This window comes from Mus pahari, chromosome 2 (assembly GCF_900095145.1).
Source record: "Mus pahari chromosome 2, PAHARI_EIJ_v1.1, whole genome shotgun sequence".
In the NCBI taxonomy this organism is placed as follows: domain Eukaryota; kingdom Metazoa; phylum Chordata; class Mammalia; order Rodentia; family Muridae; genus Mus; species Mus pahari.
The window spans coordinates 149,581,053-149,599,796 of record NC_034591.1 but is presented as its reverse complement, the minus strand read 5'-3'; the positions used below and the strand labels follow the sequence as shown (position 1 = coordinate 149,599,796).

Here is an 18,744-nt window from a genome sequence, read left to right as displayed (position 1 = left end):
AGCTGGGGAACTGCCAGCTGTGACTGAGCCCCTCCCATTCTCCAATTGTGGAAATGGACTCTCCTAATTATGCCCCAATTAGGATGCTCTGTGATCTTTGACCAAGAAGGTGTCCTTGAACAGAATGTGGTGGTGTACCCCTGTAACACCTGCACTTTGGAGGTAGAGGGAAGAGGATCAGGAGTTGAAGGTCGTTCTTGCGTACCCAAAGAATTCCAAGTCGGCCAGGCCTTCAGATACCGTCTGGAAACAAAAAGCAGCGCTTACTGTGGCTGCTTGCTAAGCGAGAGACAAGAAGATTGCGACCCAGATTGGAGCGGGAGTACACCTGGGTGAGTGACCTCCCCATCAGCCCCGCGGCCGCGAGTCAACCCTCCCCCTCTAGTGGCTCTCAGTGTGTTGGGTGCTGGGGATCTGGTGCGCACGTCCCGGCTGGGGCGGTCAGGCTGGATGTTGCCTGGGAAGCAGCTCCGGGTTGCAGGGCAGGAACGCGCCCTTCCCCCGTGCAAACTTTCAGTCGCTGCGACGGAAGCAGGAACTTGGTCACGACAAAATCTGCGGGACCGGTGCGGGAGCTGCGGAGCATCCCCTGCGATCCTCCCCAAAGCCTTGCGCCGCTTCGCGGGTTCTTTGCGAAAGCGACCTAACCGTCCTTGGGCCCAAGCGCCGCGGGGAGCCACAGGCGTCGCTTGCTTGCAGGTAAAGGCATCTCTTTCCGCCCCCTGGCTGGCCTCGGGTAGACGCGACCCCTTTTGGGAACAACTCCGTTCCTTTCCCGGGCGCAGCTCCAGCAACCATCCCGAAGCGACCCCAGGGACCAGATTTGGGCAAAGGGGGGCTGGTCTGGATAGTCCCCAAAGCAGATGGTCAGGCGGGCTTGAAAGCACCTGCTATAAATGGCACAGGCTCCAAATTGTCTGCAGAGAAAGGCTGAAGCATTCAGGGAGTAGCATGTACTTGCTCAAAGGACAGAAAAGTTCCCATGTTTTCTCCTATGCTTTCTCTTCCCTTTTCCTTATTCAACCTGCTGTGTGATACTCTGTAAAGGTGGGGGGTGGGGAGGGAGGGAGGGAGAGAGGGAGGGAGAGAGAGAGACAGAGACAGAGACAGAGACAGAGGAGAGGAGTTACCGACTTCTTGATAGTATGCTGTAAATGATTGCCAACACTTGAAATAGTTACATACAAGTTAAGTTTGAGTGACTCAGTAAGCTCTCTTCTATGTCTTCTGTCCCCCTTTTCAACAGGATTAAGATGAGCTTCACACCTTAAGCCCCAAGTAATAGTGGATTAGATAACTTCATGAGCTAATGGCACTACAATTGTGCTAATATGTAATTCTATTTATTTATTTATTTAATTTATGAGTACACTGCTGCTGTCTTCAGACACACCAGAAGAGGGCATCAGATCCCATTACAGATCCCATTACAGATGGTTGTGAGCCACCATGTGGGTGCTGGGAATTGAACTCAGGACCTCTGGAAGAGCAGTCAGTGCTCTTAACCTCTGAACCATCTCTCCAATCCTAATATGTAATTCTTAATCAGGGATCAAAAAAGCCAGAAGATCTAAGTAACCTAAGAGCTGTTGGATTTCTCTAATGAAACTATTTGTTAATTGAATTGATTGCATTTCGCTGTATAACCCTGGCTAGCCTAGAGCTCATTATTAGATTAGGTTGGGCTCAAACTCACAAGATCTGCCTGCCTCTACTTCCCCAGTGCTGTAGTTAAAGGTGTGTGCCACTGTGCCCATACCTTTTGGGGTTGTTTGGTTGGTTTTGGCCTTTTGAGACAAGAGTTTCTCTGTGTAGCCCTGGCTGTCCTAGAACTCACTCTGTAGACCAGGCTGGCCTTGAACTCAGAAATTCGCTTGCCTCTGCCTCCAAGTGCTGGGATTACTTTTCTTTTTTGTTTTAGTTTTAGTTTTGGTTTTAAGATTAAAGAAACATACATATTTGTATCTACACACACGAACACATGTGTTTATACCCTAGTACATATATGTAGGTCTGAGGACAACTTGTGGGAATCAGTTCTCTACTTCCACCATGTGGTTCCCAGGGATCGAGTTCAGTCCTCAGGCTTGGTGGCAAACCCTGCCCGGTACCCACTGAGCCACCTCAAAGGATGGTGCTTCTTGTACAGCATTCACTGTAAAGATGCTGAGAGCAGAGCCCCCGCTCAGTCTCCTGCCGCAGTTCAGGTTTCTGTGCAAGCGCCTGTCCGAGAACAGACTGTATCAGACTCTCCTCCCTGTCCTTTCCCCTCCATGGAGAGAACTCAGGAAGTCTGGGAACTTTGGAAAAGTTTATTACTTCCCTTTCCTCTAACTGAAAAAGCAGCGTTTCCGTCAAGTCGCAGGCAAAGCCATAGTAGGGTTAGCAGCGACTGTGATTTGTCACCACTAGAAGGCACAGATACATTTCATAGGTGTTATTCATTACAAATCTCTCAAAGGATTATATTCAGCACTGCTTCAAAACTGCAGCAGTTGTTTGATCCTCCACTCATTTTCGCCATTAATAAAGAAGCACGCATACAGCACACAATTGTTTTGTTTTAACTGGAGGTGAGATTAAAAATCATCTCTCTCTCTCTCTTTCTCTCTCTCTCTCTCTCTCTCTCTCTCTCTCTCTCTCTCTCTCTCTCTGTGTGTGTGTGTGTGTGTGTTTTGAGTAAAGGTCTCACTGTATTCCAGGCTGGCCTGGAGTTTACTAGGTAGCTCAGGCTAACCTAAAGCCTACGTCGGGCTATCCTGGATTTCCTGTGCGGATTTAAGGTCATGGTCTGTATAAAGTGCATAGAGACTGGCACGTGAAAATGATACATCTTCCCATTTTATTGTCCACAGAAGTTGTAATAAACAGGGAACTATTAAACTTGTCTTCTATTACCATAGACTGGCTTTGTATGATAACTTCATTTACCAGCTGAAGTTCATTATTCACACAGGGCTCACTTGGCACATTTTATAGCTCAGGGGAGTCTTGGTAGATATGCAAAGACACATATCCATTGCAGTATCTTACAGAATAATTTTACAGCTGAAAGGACCTGTATTCCACCTGTCCATCCCACTTCCCCTATTGGTAAGCTCTGATATGGTTTGGTTTGGTTTGGTTTGGTTTGGTTTGGTTTGGTTTGGTTTTCGAGACAGGGTTTCTCTGTGTATCCCTGGCTGTCCTGGAACTCACTCTGTAGACCAGGCTGGCCTCGAACTTAGATATCCACCTGCCTCTGCCTCCCAAGTGCTGGGATTAAAGGTCTGCCTGGCCTCTGATATGTATTTTTTTTTTGGGGGGGGGTTCGAGACTGGGTTTCTCTGTATAGCCCTGGCTGTCCTGAAACTCACTTTGTAGATCAGGCTGGCCTAGAACTCAGAAATCCGCCTGCCTCTGCCTCCCAACTGCTGGGATTAAAGGCGTGCGCCACCATACCCAGCGATATGTTTTTTAATTCATTTTTGCCAAATGTGGTGGTATATACCTTTAATTCTAGTACTCAGGAGGCAGAGGCAGGCAGATCTCAGCAAGTTTGGAGCCAGTCTGGTCCACATTGTAAGCTCCAGGACAGCCAGGGCTATTATGTAGTGAGACTATGTCTTAAAAAAAAAAAAAAGAAGAATAAAATTATATCCTTATTTTATGTTTATGGGTTTTGCTTGCATGTATGTCTGTGCACCACCTGAATGCACTTCCCGAGGAGGCCAGAAGAGGCCATCAAATCCTCTGGGACTGGAGTGACAGTCGCTCATAAACTACCTTATGGGTACTAGAAACTGTGTCTTCTGGAAGAAGAGCCAATGCTCTTAACCTTAAAGTCGTTTCTCCAGCCCCAGGGCTGATATTTTGGTTTAGTTTTTTTTTTTTCCAGACTATCAGAAGATATTTATAGTCAAACTTGGAGCCAAACCTGTTCATACTAGCTTTTTTTATTTAGCAATATATTACTAAAGATTTCCTTATCTTTCTGTTGTTTGACAACTCTGCCTGCCTGCCTTCCTTCCTTCCTTCATTCCTCCCTCCCTTCCTTCCTTCTTTTCTCTTTTCTCTTTTTTCTTTTTTCGTTTTCCAGACAGGGTTTCTCTGTGTCGTCCTGGCTGTCCTGGAACTTGCTCTAGACCAGGCTGGCCTTGAACTTGAGAGATCCACCTGCCTCTGAGATTAAAGGTGTGCACCAACTGGCTTTCATTTCCCTTTATTGCTGAACAATGGTTATTTTATTTATTTACATTCCAAATGTTATCCCCCTTCCCAGTTTCCCCTCAACAAGCCCCCATCCCCTCCTTTCTCCCCCTGCCTCTATGAGGGTGCTCCCCCATGTGCCCACCCACTCCTGCCTCAGCGGCCTAGCATTCCCTATCCTGGATCATCAAGCCTCCACAGGACCAAGGAGTTCCCCTCCCAGTGATGCCAGATAAGACAATCCTCTGCTACATATCCAGCTGGAGACATGTGTACTCCCTGTGTACTCTTGGGTTGATGGCTGAGTCCCTGGGAGCTTTGGTTGGTCTGGTTGGTTGATATTGTTGTTCTTCCTGTGAGGTTGCAAACCCCTTCAGCTCCTACAGTCCTTGCCCTAACTTCCCCCATTGGGGTCCAGTGTTTGGATGTGTACATTTGCATCTGTATTGGTCAACCTCTGGCAGAGCTCAGTAGACAGCTGTATCAGACTCCTGTCAGCAAGCACTTCTTGGCATCTGCAATAGTGTCTGGGTTTGGTGTCTGCATATGGGATGAATCCCCAGGTGGGGCAGTCTCTAAATGACCTTTCCTTCAGTCTCTGCTCCACTCTTATCCCTGTATTTCCTTTAGACAGGAGCAACTCTGGGTTAAAATTTAGGAGATGGGTGGGTGGCCCCATCCTCAACCTGGGGCCATGCCTAACCTCTGTATATGGTCTCGACAAGTTCTCCCTTCCCTTTGTGGGGTATTTCAGCTAATGTCATCCCTGTCAGGTCCTGGGAGGCTCTTGTTTTTCTGGTATCTGGGACTTTCTGGTTGCTACCCCCCAGTTCCCCATCCCCCATTGCTACACACCCCTGTTCAATTTCCTGACCCTATGTACATCTCCTCCATCTCCTCCCATACCTGTCTTCCCCTCTTTTTCCCCTCCTCCTCTTCTCTTTTTTTTTCTTTTCCTCTTCTCTTCCTTGTAAGTTCCTCCCACCCTCTACTTCCCTTGATTATTTTGTTCCCCCTTCTAAGTAGGACTGAAGCATCCACCACACTTTGGTCTTCCTTCCTCTTGAGCTGCATGTCTTCCATGAGTTGAATCATGGGTATTCCACACTCTTTGCCTAATATTCACTTATCAGTGAGTGCATACCATGTGTATTCTTTGTGGCTGAGGTATCTCACTCAGGATGATATTTTTTAGATCCATCAATTTGCCTGTGAATTTCATGAAGCTATTGTTTTTAATAGTTGAGTAGTATTCCATTGTGTAAATGTACATTTTCTATATCCGTTCTTCTGTTGAGGGACATCTGGGTTGTCTCCAGCTTCTGACTATTATAAATATGACTGCTATGATCATAGTGGAGCATGTGTCCTTATTACATGTTGGAGCATCTTCTGGGTGGTATAGCTGGGTTCACAAGTAGTACTATATCCAATTTTATGAGAAACTGCCAGACTGATTTCCAGAGTGGTTGTACCAGCTTACAATCCCACCAACAATGGAGGAGTGTTCCTCTTTCTCCACATCCTGGCCAGCATCTGCTGTCATCTGTGTTTTTGTTCTTAGCCATTCTGACAGGTGTGAGGTAGAATCTCAGGGTCATTTTGATTTGCATTACCCTGATGACTAAGGATGTTGAACATTTCTTTAGGTGCTTCTCGGCCCTTCGAATTCCTCACTTGAGAATTCTCTGTTTAGCTCTGTTCCCCATTTATAATAGGGTTATTTGGTTCTCTGGAGTCTACCTTCTTGAGTTTTTTGTATATATTAGATATTAGCCCTCTACCAGATGTAGCATTGGTAAAGATCTTTTCCCAATCTGTTGGTTGCCACTTTGTCCTTTGCCTTACAGAAGGCAATTTTATAAGCCATTGGTGTTCTGGCTGAACAACATTTAAATATATAATGTGTTTTATTTATTTGTTCACCTATGGAATGGCAACTTGGTTGTTTTTAGTGCTGAGAAATTTTGAAGAATGTTGCTACAGATTTGTGTGTGTGTGTGTGTGTGTGTGTGTGTGTGTGTGTGTATAGAAACCAGCATTTGAAATTTTGTATTTTAAGCGTGGGTGTGCGTGGGAGCGGGGGTCATGAACCCATGGTGCCTGAAGAGGCCAGAAGAGGCTGTCAGATCATTTTGGAGCTGGAAGTTGACAACTCAGTATCTGCTCCTAGTAGCTGAGTTATCTCCAGGCTCTAGACACCATTTTTAATGCCTTTAGGTAGGTACCTGTAGGACAGCTTGCTGGATTCTACTGTGAGATGACCTTTACACCCTGTAAGGCACAGTCACACTTCCTCCAGAGTGGCCATACCAGTTTGCATTCCTACCAGCAAGGAATGGGAGTCTCTGTTGCTCCACATCCTAGTCAGCATTTAGCGCTGCTTCTTTCTCAGATTTTTACCATTCTAATAGATGTGCAGTGGTGTCTCAGTGCTGATTAAAATTACAGTTCCTTGGATACAGTGTTGAGCATTTTAAGTATGCTCGTCTCTCTCTCTCTCTCTCTCTCTCTCTCTCTCTATATATATATATATATATATATACACACACACACACACACACATATGAATATATATATTATTGGTGACAGACAATTTTGCCCATTTTTTAGGGTTTTTTGGGGGGTGGGGGAGGAGAGTTGTTTGTAGTTTTTGGGTTTTTTTTTTTCCTGGGCTTTTTTGTTTTCTGGACAGTGTCCCAGGATACAGTCCTGGATGTCCTGGAACTCAATATATAGATTAGGCTGGTTTCACACTCATAGATGTCTGCCTTCCTCTGCTACCTGGTACTGAAATTAAGGGTCTATACCTTAATATGCCTGGCTCCATTTTTTTAGTTTTTCTCTTATTGTTAAGAGTTTTTGCTATAGTTTGGATGGCAGGCCTTTACCAGCCAGCTCTCTTACAAACGATTTTTCTGTGTTTGGAGTGATGGCTTAGTACTCGCCAGGCAGACACGAGGACTGGAGCTTGGATTCCCAACCCACAGAAGTGCTGGGAAGGCTGGGTAGCCTTTGAAGGGCACCTGTGGGATCTCTGGAGTAAGCTGGCTCGAAAGATTAGCCTTATGGGCAAGCTCTGGGTCTAATTAATAGACCCCTGCCTCAGAAGAAAGAGCTGTTGAGGAAGATTCTGAACATCAGTGCCCTACAGGCACGTGCACCCACACACATACCACACACACACACACACACACACACACACACACACTCACACACACACACACACACACAGACACGCGCACGGAAAGAACAGTGGCTTTTATAGAGCAGCAGTGTTAGGGGGTTTTGTTCTTTTTAATTGAATAGGGATTGGAGACATAGCTCAATGTAAGAGCACTTGTTGCTCCTATAGAGGACCCGGGTTTGGCTCTAGCAACAATCCACAGCTCCAGTTTCAGGGAGAGCCAATGCTTTCATTTGACATCTATAGACACCACATATGCACACGGTCTACACACATACATGCAGGCTAAACACTCATACAGGTAAAATAAAACAGGTGTGAAAGCCGGGAGTGGCGGCACACGCCTTCAATCCCAGCACTCGGGAGGCAGAGGCAGGCGGTTTTCTGAGTTCGAGGCCAGCCTGGTCTACAAAGTGAGTTCCAGGACAGCCAGGGCTATACAGAGAAACCCTGTCCTGAAAAACAAAACAAAACAAACCTGCATCATTCAATTAATCAAAGAGCATGAAGACTTGTCCCCTGTTACTTCCTGGCTTGTGTTTTACACTTAGAGCTGTGATCCACTTTGAGTTCATCACTGTGAAAGGTAAAAAGTTTGTGTCTCTGTTACATGTGGCTGTCCCGTTGTTCTAACACCATTTTAAAAAAAGATCTAGTTTATTATTATTTATGTGTCTGTATGTGAATATGCACACATCTGTGCAGAGGCCAGAAAGGGCCCCTGGAGCTGGACTCAGAGGTGTCTATGGCCCCCGAAGGTGGGTGTTGGGGGCTGAGCTCTGGTCCTATACAAGAACAGCAAGTACTGCTCAGCACCAGGCTGTTTCTCTAGCTAGCCCCCGGTGCTAGAGTTGAACTGCCTTTGCACCTTTGCCAGAGACTAGTCGTCTGTGTTTGTGTGTGTCGCCTCCTAGGCTACTCCCCTTCCGTTAAGCTATTTGTCCCTTCTTTTGCCAGAACACTTTTCTGAACTGTAACTTTCCGCCAAGCACTGAATGAGGGATTGGTAGTTTGCTGGCATTGGTCATCTTCACTATCATGTTGGCTGACTCTCACAGCTCTCTTTTCATTTCCGGCTCATTGTTAAAAGCATTTTGTTGTTATCCATCGAGTAACTTACTGGATTTGGGTTTATATATGATATTGGAAAAAACTGACACCATAATAATAAGCTTCCTACCACAACCATGGGCTTTCTCTCCATTTACTTAGTCTTTGATTTCCTTTATTAGAGTTTTGTATATATGTGTATGTATACACGCACACATATCTGTTTGTTATTGTTTGTTTTGAGATGCGGCCTTATGCACCTCAGGCTTGTCTCCCAACTGACTATGTATTGGAGGATGACCTTGAACTTCCAATTGTCTAGTCTTTACCTCCTGAGTGCTGGAATTGTAGGTGTGTGCCACCAGGCCCTGTGTATGTCATGCTGGGAATCACAGGGCCTTGTGGTTGTTGTATGAGCAGTACCAACTGAGTTACATCTGAAGCTCCTAAAATGGATTTTGATAAAATAAGCGGCTTCCAGTGGGCTTTAAGGAAAGCTGTGCAGGTGTTGTTGTACATTGCTCTGCTCCCTCAGCCCATCTTCTGCATTTAGAGCATTTCTGTCAGGATAGGGCCTACGCTTCCTTAGATTACCGAAGGAGATCATGGTCAAAGAAAGACTAAAGAAGCAGAAATTTGGAACAGTGGGAGATGGGTCAGTGGGCAAAAGCATTTTCTGCTCAAATATGAGGAACTGAGTTTGAATCCTCTGCACCCACATAAAAAGCCAGGCATACCATAACCTGAGACATCAGCGCTGGGTATGTGGGGGCAGGCAGGAGGAGAGAGGTGATGGCAAGCCAGCCCAGCTCCAGGGAATAGGCTGGACACCCACACCCTCTCTGACCTCCTCACACATGAGTAGGGCCATGCACACTGTACTGGCTACTTTTTGTTTTGGGTGGTGTGGTAGAACACTACACACAAAAGCAACTTAGAGATGAAAACGTTACTTTGGATTATAATCCCCGAGGGAGACCCTGTAATGTCCAGAAAGGCATAACATAGCTGGAGGACCAGGAAGCTGTCTGATTCCATCTTTATTTACACACAATAAAGCAGAGAGAAAATGGGGGCCAGGAAGGGAGGGAGAAAGACGAAGCAGGAAGCGGAACAAACCTGTAAATTGTCAAAGCTCACCTCTAAGGATGGACTTCCTCCAGCAAGGCTGCCTCTCCTAATGGTTCCACAACCTCCCCTAAACGGTACCATCTACCGGGGACCAAACAAATGGGCCTACAGGGGGACATTTATTAATCAAATAACCACAACTGCTCAGCCACGCACATGCACATAACACACACACACACACACACACACACACACACACACACGAGGCCAGCTATGGTGGCACACAACTTTAATTCCAAAATGTAGCAGCCCAGAGGCATGCTGATCTCTCTGAGTTCTAGGCTAACCTGGTCTACATAGTAAGACTTTGCTTCAAAATAAAAAAGAAGGAAGCAAGGAAAGAAGGGTAGGCAGGGAGGGATGGGGAGGCAGGGAGGGTAGCAGGCAGGCAGGCAGGCAGGCAGGCAGCAGCAGCAATTCAGCATTAAGCCAAAACTATGTATTCTGGAAATATGAGGGTGAGTAGTGAGGTATGTCTTTGGCAATTTCACACTGATTTTTCCTTAAAGAACCAGGTACTCGACACAGCCTGATTTTTCTAGAGTCATATGTTTTTCTGGATTGGTTATAAGCATGTATCACTTTCGTAGCTAACTTTTGTGTTAAGGGGAGGGGGATTATCAAAAAAGATAATTACCCCTAAGTTTTCCCTCATCAGAGCCAGAATGTTCCCCATGCTAACTGACCAGTTCCTAGAGTTCAACCATTAGACTTGTCTGCCTCTCGTTTGGCATTTAAGGAGAAGCAATGTTCTATTGGACTAGTATAAGGATTCAAGAGGGGACCACCATGTGGGAGTTGCTTAGCACAGTCAATGCCTGCCTCTCCCGGATGGCTTTAAATGTTAATTGCTATTACTGAGGAGGGCTGTGTGCTGCGCTACCAGCCTTGCTTCAGGTGCCAACAGTTTTATGGCCTTTCTCCTCCTGGTTGATAAGGGCAAGATGATGAAGGATTCCCGAACTCACAGGCAGACAGGACTTCCATGAGTACTTCTTCATAGGTATTTTCAGCCTTTATTTATTAGCACTGTTTGTTATTTGTTTTCAAAGTGATGTTTTGTTTTCCATGTGTGTGTGTGTTTTGTCTTGTGTGTGTTGTGCCAATTCCTACCCGGAGGTCAGAAGAGTTGGAGTTATAGGCAGTCTGTGAGCCATAAAAGAATATTCTAGAATCCAAACTTGGCAAGTGTTCTTACCTGCTGGGCGGTCTCACACTGTAGCACAGGTTGGCCCGTAACTCACTATGTAGCCCAGGCTGGCCTATAGTTCACACTATGTAGCCCAGGTGGACCTTGAACTTGTGATCCTCCTACTTCAGCTTGCTTTCCTTCTTTCTTTTTTTTTCTAGGGAAAAAGCAATCTGTACAATTTTCCTGAAGTAAACTGAGACCAGAAGAGTCCTTGACCAGAAGGGTCCTTCCTTGGTCTCTGCAGAGAGATCAAGACTAAGCAACAGTTCACAATGCTCTTCAGGGGAGAGAGCTTGGCTTACGCGTTGGTGGTCATTTCCTTCCTGACACCGAGGCCGTCTGCTGGTCAGAATTGCCTCACCAAGAGTCTAGAAGACGTTGTCATTGACATCCAGTCCTCGCTTTCAAAAGGCATTAGAGGCAATGAGCCCATACACACAGTAACTCAGGAAGACTGCGTTGGTGCCTGCTGTTCAACAAAAGACATAGCAGGTGGGTGGCTCAGCTTGCTGTGGCCTGTGTGCTTTGTGACAGTGGTGGCTGGATGCTGCAGCTGGTTAGTTTGCACCAGTGATTCTCAGTGGATCAGAAAGACAAGTGATGCAGTGTGGCTGGGGGGACTGTCCACAAGTACATTCCACCATCCCACCCTAAGTTGCTCTCTCTGTGATGCTGTGGCATAAGGATCGTATACATAGCCTTTGTCTCAGGTCCTCGTGTGAATGTTGCTTTTATATCGTCAGATGAACAAGTATTCTCAGAAAGAGCTTTCCCACTCAGCTCTTTTCCCCAGCCTTCTTTTTTTACTTAAAATAGAATGATTTATTTTTATGCGTAGGAATATTTGCCACGTGCATGCAGTACCAGTGGAGGCTAGAAGAGGATGTCAGATCCCCTGAGCCTGCTACAGATGAGCTGCCTTTTGAGTACTGAGACCCAGGGTCCTCTGTGAAAGCAGCGAGTGCTCTGAACCACGAGCCATCTCTCCGCCCTGCTCTTTTAACTTTTTCATTGAGACAGGGTCTCACTAAATTGTCTGGCTGCCTTAAAACCCATTCTGTAGTCCACCCAGGCCTTATACATGTGATTCTCCTACATCAGCCTCCTGAGCATCTGGGGTAACATACGAAGGCTGTCCCATGTTTGTGACACAGAGCTCCTAACTCTTGGAATGTATGAGCGACAGGCACAAGTCTCATGTTTGTAAGTCTGGATCAACTATGACTCACTTGTGCTAACTGAGACTACCTAACAGGCCCGCAGACTGTTCTAGATGTTGTTGATCATCAGAAAGAGCAAACCCTGTTCGCCCTGTGCCCCAGTCTCCAGGGAGGAGTACATGGAACCAAAGGGCCAGTGATGTAAACTGATTAGACCTATGCAGTGAAGCTGTCTATAGGTCCCTAAAGGATGACAGCTGGGGAGCTTCTGAGGTAGGTGGGTGAACGTGTGGGAGGCAGGAAGGTAGCATCCCCCAGGTCCACACGGACAGAAGCTTCTGAAATCATGGCCCTTCCTCATGACCTTTCCTCATGTCCCCCTCATCCAACTGTTCATTTGTAGTCTTTGTATTGTACACAAGGAAGGCCCTGCATTTGGTAGTCGGCACATGTACAAAAACAAATAGTGTCCTTCACCTTACGACGTTAGAGTTCTGTGGGTCACACTAGCAATTTATCAGATGGGAGGGGCAGGGCTGTCCTCCAGTCAGAGTTCAGGTAACCAGAGACCTGCCCCCTGCCACAGGCTTCTGAGGGGACAGGAGGCTCTCGGGATGGAACCCTTATGCCTAGGGAGCCTGGGGGGGGGGGCTAAGCCCAGCAGGTTAGACTCAGAAGTGGGTTGAATTGAATTGCAGGATATCCAGCTATTGTCAGGGCTTTGGAGAACTGGTGTGGGAAGGACGCTGTAGTAGATGCTCATGGAAAGTAACCCTTTGATGACCTCACACTGAGCAGTGTGCTTTGCGGTGCCGTGGTTTATAGGAAGCATGGTGATTTAACTTAAATTCTTACTTTTATTTTTTTTTATTTCTGTAAATGTGCACATAAAAGTTGTTGAATTAATAGTGATTAATCAGTCCTGGCGTGGGGTTGCTACCCTCCTCAGTGGTTTATGTTCCTGAATGAAAGGCGCGCACACACACACACACACACACACACACACAAAGTCTTTTATTTATTTATTTATTTATTTATTTATTTATTTATTAGCAGACCAATAACTGAGTGACTGTCTAGCCTCTATGTTGCCAGACTCTACCTCAGCCCCGCTGGTATTCTGAGTTACTAATTTCTATGTTCCATCTTGGCGGCTCCAGATCCACTTGTGCGGCCCTCTGGGCAGCGCTTTCTTGGCCCAGAGCTCAGGGTGCTCTCCTTCCTTCTCTACCCCATGGCGGCCTCTGTTTCTCTCCTCTCTCCACACTCTCCTAAAGACGGATCCCTTCTTCCTCTCCTCCCTGTCCCAAGCCGGGGGAAACCCTAAAATCCTGCCTCTGTCTGTCCTCCCCAACTATTGGCCACCGCCATCTTTATTTACCAACTGCGGGCAGGTTCCCTGAAGCTAACGTGCAGACAGACCCTCTCATGCAAGCAGTTTATGAGGGAATGTAACTAGCATTCATGATACAAGCAGCTACAAGAAGCCTCGATAGTTCAGGGGCTAAGGCACTGATCTTACAGTCATTGAGACAGCCATTGAGTGGAATAGAAGTGGGCACGTACGTACTCCTGGCATCCGAGCCGTCAGGAGAATGGAGTTTCATAACGGCCTGGATGTCAGCCTAGAGTGAGGCCTCTGGCACTGGGGGCTCAGATGGAGCTTGTCTTCCCGGGTTGTTTACACCAGTCATTTTGTCCTGGCGATGGGAGAACAAACAGAACTAGCATGGTCTTCCTTTAGGCTCTTAGATAAGTAGTAAACCCACAACTGCAGGCGAGATTTTGTGTCTTTATGTTAATGTGCATTTTCCTACAGTCTATGACTATTGCCAGATTATCAAGGTACTTTAAAACCGCAGTTTTAGCTGCTGAATACCTGAGGGGAAAGTCTAAAATCTATGAACTGGGACTGGCGAGATGGCCCAGCACTGATTGCTCTTCTGAAGGTCCTGAGTTCAAATCCCAGCAACCACATGTTGGCTCACAACCATCTGTAATGAGATCTGATGCCCTCTACTGGGGTGTCTGAAGTCAGCTACTTACATATAATAATAAATAAGTCTTTGGGCCAGAGCAAGCAGGGACTGAGCAAATGGGGCTGACCAGAGCAAACAGAGGTCCTAAAATTCAATTCCCAACAACCACATGAAGGTTCACAACCATAGAATAAATGGTGTACTCACATATATAAAATAAACAAATCTTTAAAAAAAAATAAATTCTGTGAACTGAGATCCACGGGTGGCAAAGCTGTATGAGTACTTTCACTGTAAAATAAAGTAAGAAACCCTCTGTTCTTGGCATTCAGGACAAATATCTGGTTTTCTGTATTGCCAGGAAACATCCACACAGCCGGCACTCAGTCCTCACAGATAATATTTCTGTCTTGTATAAATGGTTTGCGTTTGATTTTTTTTTTTTTTTTTTTTTTCCCAAAAACCCCTTTTTTCCCTGTACGGGGGGGCCGTTCCTTTTAGGGCCCGGAGGACGGGGGGGCCCCCAGTGTTTCTGTTTCTGTGGTTAAAGGTCTTGCTTTTTTTTTTATGTATTTTTTTTTTTTTTTTTTTTTTTTTTTTTTTTTTTGAGCAGTGTTTCACTGTGTAGACTAGGCTGTCCTTGAACTGGTGATGACCCTCCTGCGTCTGCCTCCTGAGTACTGAAATTACGGGATATACAACTGCGCTCAGCCTTTGTTTTGGGCAGGGCATTATATAGCTCACAATAGCCTCAAACTCCTCATGTAGCCATGGATGACCCTGAACTCCTGACGCTCCTGCATTCTGTGGCTGAGATTACAGACCCGGGCTACCTGCCCAGCTAGCTTTCCCTCCCTCCTCCCCCCCCCCCACTTTTAGTTCTTTTTTCTTGTTCCCAGTCTAAGGGACAATGCCATCCATAGTCTAGACAGGTCTTCCCCACGGAATTAATCCTTCCTGGAAGGGCACACCCAGGAGAGTGCTTCACTGGCTACCACGTGCATCTCAAACTGATCACGGTTGACAGTGACATTAACCTTCACCAATGCTGCTGCCGGTATCACCTTGTCAGAAAAGGGCGGCTGGGGTGAGCTAAGTTTGGTGTTTTGACATAGGATCTCTTATAGCCAGACTGGCCTCAAGCTCAGTTATGTAGCCGAGGATGGCTTTGAACTCTTGTTCATCCAGCCTCTACCTCCTGAGTCCTGAGGATTACCTCAAGACTATACTGCCACACCACTGCCTCTGGGTGGTTTGCCTGCATATATGTGTGTTTATCATGAGGCCAGAATACGACATCAGATCCTCTAGAGCTGGAGCTGAATCGTGTAGGTGCTAGGATTCCAACCCCTAGCCCCTAAAAGATATCTTAACAACTGGAAGATTTGGAGAACTAAATGTGCTGCTAGAAATTGGTGTGGGAAGCTCAGTGGCTGAGAACACTGGCTGCTCTTCCAGAGGACCCAGGTTTGAATCCCAGCGCCCCCATGATGCTCACAAGCATCTGTAACACCAATTCTAGAAGATCTTGCGCCCCCTTCTGGCTTCTGCAAGCACTGCATGCACATGGTACATAGGTATGCATGCAAAGCACCCATATGCATAAAACAGATAATAATACGATTTTAAGTTTTAAAAAAGTGGGGGGCTTTTCCAAGATTTTTTAACTCAGGTTTCTAGAGCCGACCAAGTATCACTAAACTCAGAGAAAGGAAATTATCTGAGGGGTCAGTGAAGAAGCAAAGTGAGCAGAGATACTCTGCAGGAAGTACCCAGAATTACAGCGCCTCCATCTTGCTCCAATCTAGAAAGTTCTATTTCAAAATTGTGCTTACAACTCTTTCATTGCAGGGGACAAGTCATGTAATCTGATGATCTTCGACACTCGGAAGACAGACAGACAGCCCAACTGCTACCTGTTTTTCTGTCCCAGTGAGGATGCCTGTCCACTGAAGCCAGCCAAGGGCCTTGTGAGCTACCGGCTCATCAGAGGTAAGAAAGGCATTGTTCTCTGTCTTTGGTGACTAAATTATGTAGAGCTTTGGTTCCTGTGGAAGATTTCCTGTAAGAGTCTTAAGTATCAAAAAAAAATTCATAAATATTTCATGATTTGAAATTCATTAAACTAAAATATATTTTCCTATAATGTGATCTGGCAGTATTTTTTAATTTGTTTTTACCTTCATATTATTAAAAGTGCATAGCTCGGTTATGGGCACTTTTCTTTTTAAAATAGATGAAGTTGATTATTAATATTCTATTTGTTCACCTAGTCAATAAATAATGTTATTTAGCATTTCCTTTGCCTCGGCACACTTTCTATATCCCAGGGGTGAAGTGCTGAACATAAAAACCACAGTTCTAGTTTCTCAAGCTGTCTTTGGGGGAACAGAGATGAAAGTCATCATGCATGCTCAGGAGGAATGTGGAGGAGTCACAAGTGATGTGCAGGGTTAAGATAACCTGACAGAATAATCACCAAGGTGACCCCCTAAATTAGGTGATTGGTGAGGGTGTAACCCCTAGATTGAGATCTGAAAAGCCAGGGGCCAGATCTGAGGAGACAGGGACCATCCTTAGGTGGAATGGATCTGGAATGTCTGAAGAGCAAACGTTCATTCTGACCCCCCAAGAGGCATAGTAAGCTGTACAGAGTGTGTGGTGTGAGGAGGCAGGGAGACCAGGTCACTCATGAGTTTGACAACCAGGAGAGGAGGCAGGCTTTACTGTATGTGGAGAGGGAAATGCTGAGGGAAGTTTGGGGTAGCCGTGATCCATGGTGTCTTTTTAAAAAATTCCTGTTAGTGTATGTGTGTATGTGTGTGTATGTGTGTGTATGTGTGTGTATGTGTGTGTATGTGTGCGTGTGTATGTGTGTGTATGTGTGTGTATGTGTGTGTATGTGTGTGTATGTGTGTGTGTGTGTATGTGTGTGCGCACGCGTGCACATGACCTGGCATGTGTGGAGGGCAGAGAAAGCCTTGTGGACTTGGGCTCCTCCTTCCGCCTCTGTGTGCATTCTGGGTAGCTTGCTCAGATCTCAGGTTGCCAGGCTTGCCATGTTGTCTAGCCTGGTCTTGAACTCAGAGACGTCTGCCTACCTCTGTCTCCAGGGGCTGAGACGCGGGCTGTGTGCGTCCATTGTGTCTTTAAGGAGACTTCTTAGAGCCCACCGGTGTCTCCTTTTGGAGCTACCCTGAGGTCACGCGAGTGGAAAAGTGGAAAAACTGGTTGCTTGGGAAATAAGATGTAGGCAGAAGATGGCCGGGGGAGATTAAAGGAAATAGAAAGAGGTAAGATTGTAAGGCTTGCTGGTGGCCAGGAAAATGGACACAAGGAGAGTGAGGCTTAGTTTTTGAACAACACATCTGATGGGTGGGGCCACCATTTGTGAACTGACTGATTTTTAGGGAAAGTAATGTTAGAGTCAGGAAGTAGAGTACAGTGAAGTATTCTCTCTTGCCTGTTAAATTGAGGTTCTTTGTGGAACGAACTGTCTGGGTGTGTGCTTTGTCTCCTGAGTGGAGGAGGGAGGATGCCTGAATTTTGTTCCAGAACCAGGGAAATCCGATGTGCCAAACACTTCCTGAAATGGGTGCACAGAGCACAGATTGTTTGAAAGATCTGCTATGGTGATATAAATTATAATTGAAGATTAAGTCTCCCAATTTCCATAATATTTCTGTAGAGTTTCTGTCTTTATAGTGTATGAAAGAAGAAATACAAGATAAAGATGCAGGCCAGGGGGCTGGTGAGATGGCTCAGTGGGTAAGAGCACCCGACTGCTCTACCGAAGGTCCTGAGTTCAAATCCCAGCAACCACATGGTGGCTCACAACCATCTGTAACAAGATCTGACGCCCTCTTCTGGAGCATCTGAAGATAGCTACAGTGTACTTACATATAATAAATAAATAAATAAAACATTAAAACAAAACAAAAAAAAGATGCAGGCCAGTGGAGACGAGAAGAAAGGAAAGTGGGTCTGTGAGGAACTTTGTAAGGATGAATAAGAAGGTGGAGGATCTGGAATCAAGCTGTTCTGCTGGCAGCCACCAGGGGGCATCCTGAGCACAGAGCAGGTTGAAGGATGGGTGGTTCTTGGCAGTGACACCAGATCCTGGTCACAAGGGGAGGACTGTGTATTCCTGCAGGATGTATACAAGTTATGTTCTATCACGTTTACAGGTTGAGTTCTTCCACCCATCAGAACTTATCCTGTTTGAGCTGAAATGTAAATATCTATTTGGTGGTTTGTTTCTGGAGGAATTTTATTTCCTGTAACCAACTGACTAATATTTACATACTGACACTTTGAAAGATGACAGTGGACTCTGCTCGGGCTATAAACGCACTGCAGCTTCACATTCATCTATCTTTAATAGTTTTTGCAATATATCTTTCTACCAAGCTCTGTAAGAATGGGAGAATTCAGAAATCCAATAAATTGGAACTCTATTTGCTTAGCTGGTTTCCGAGCAATAGTCTCTGGTTCTTTTCAGCAAAATCCCTTGAAAAACGAAACTCTAAAGAGTTTAAGGCCCAGGGCTGTTTCCCAAGCCCCAGAGAGAAGCCCTGCCTAGCGCAAACAGCAGTGGGCGAGGTGGGAGGAGCAGGTGTGGAGGGTTCTGTGTGGTTCTAGGCTCTTTGCCAACATTTGTATCTTATCAGACCCGACTGGTGCTTGCTTTTCATGACAGCTGAGGTCACGTGTCTGAGAAAGCAAACAGCTGTTTAGGTCGTTCTTGTCAATGGCTATAGCTAACTTACAGTATCAAACAGACCTCAGGTCAGTTAGCTACATGGTCTTGTTCTCCCTCTCCCTCTCCCTCTCCCTCTCCCTCTCCCTCTCCCTCTC

At 46.0% G+C, this 18,744-nt stretch overlaps 1 protein-coding gene across 2 annotated transcripts in view; it reads left to right on the top strand.

Annotated features, from left to right (window-relative positions):
• Positions 1-110: 110 nt before the first annotated feature.
• Mansc1 (MANSC domain containing 1) overlaps positions 111-18,744 on the top strand; it is a 24,311-nt gene continuing 5,677 nt past the window's right edge. The window contains exons 1-3 of one of the 2 annotated variants that reach the window (XM_029535145.1): positions 111-332; positions 10,907-11,240; positions 15,739-15,879. In XM_029535145.1, the coding sequence (XP_029391005.1) occupies positions 11,021-11,240; positions 15,739-15,879 (361 nt within the window). In that variant the 5' untranslated portion in view covers positions 111-332; positions 10,907-11,020. Of the gene's footprint in view, positions 333-426; positions 700-10,906; positions 11,241-15,738; positions 15,880-18,744 lie in introns of those variants that run through there. The other variant, XM_021191431.1, reaches the window with a different exon arrangement.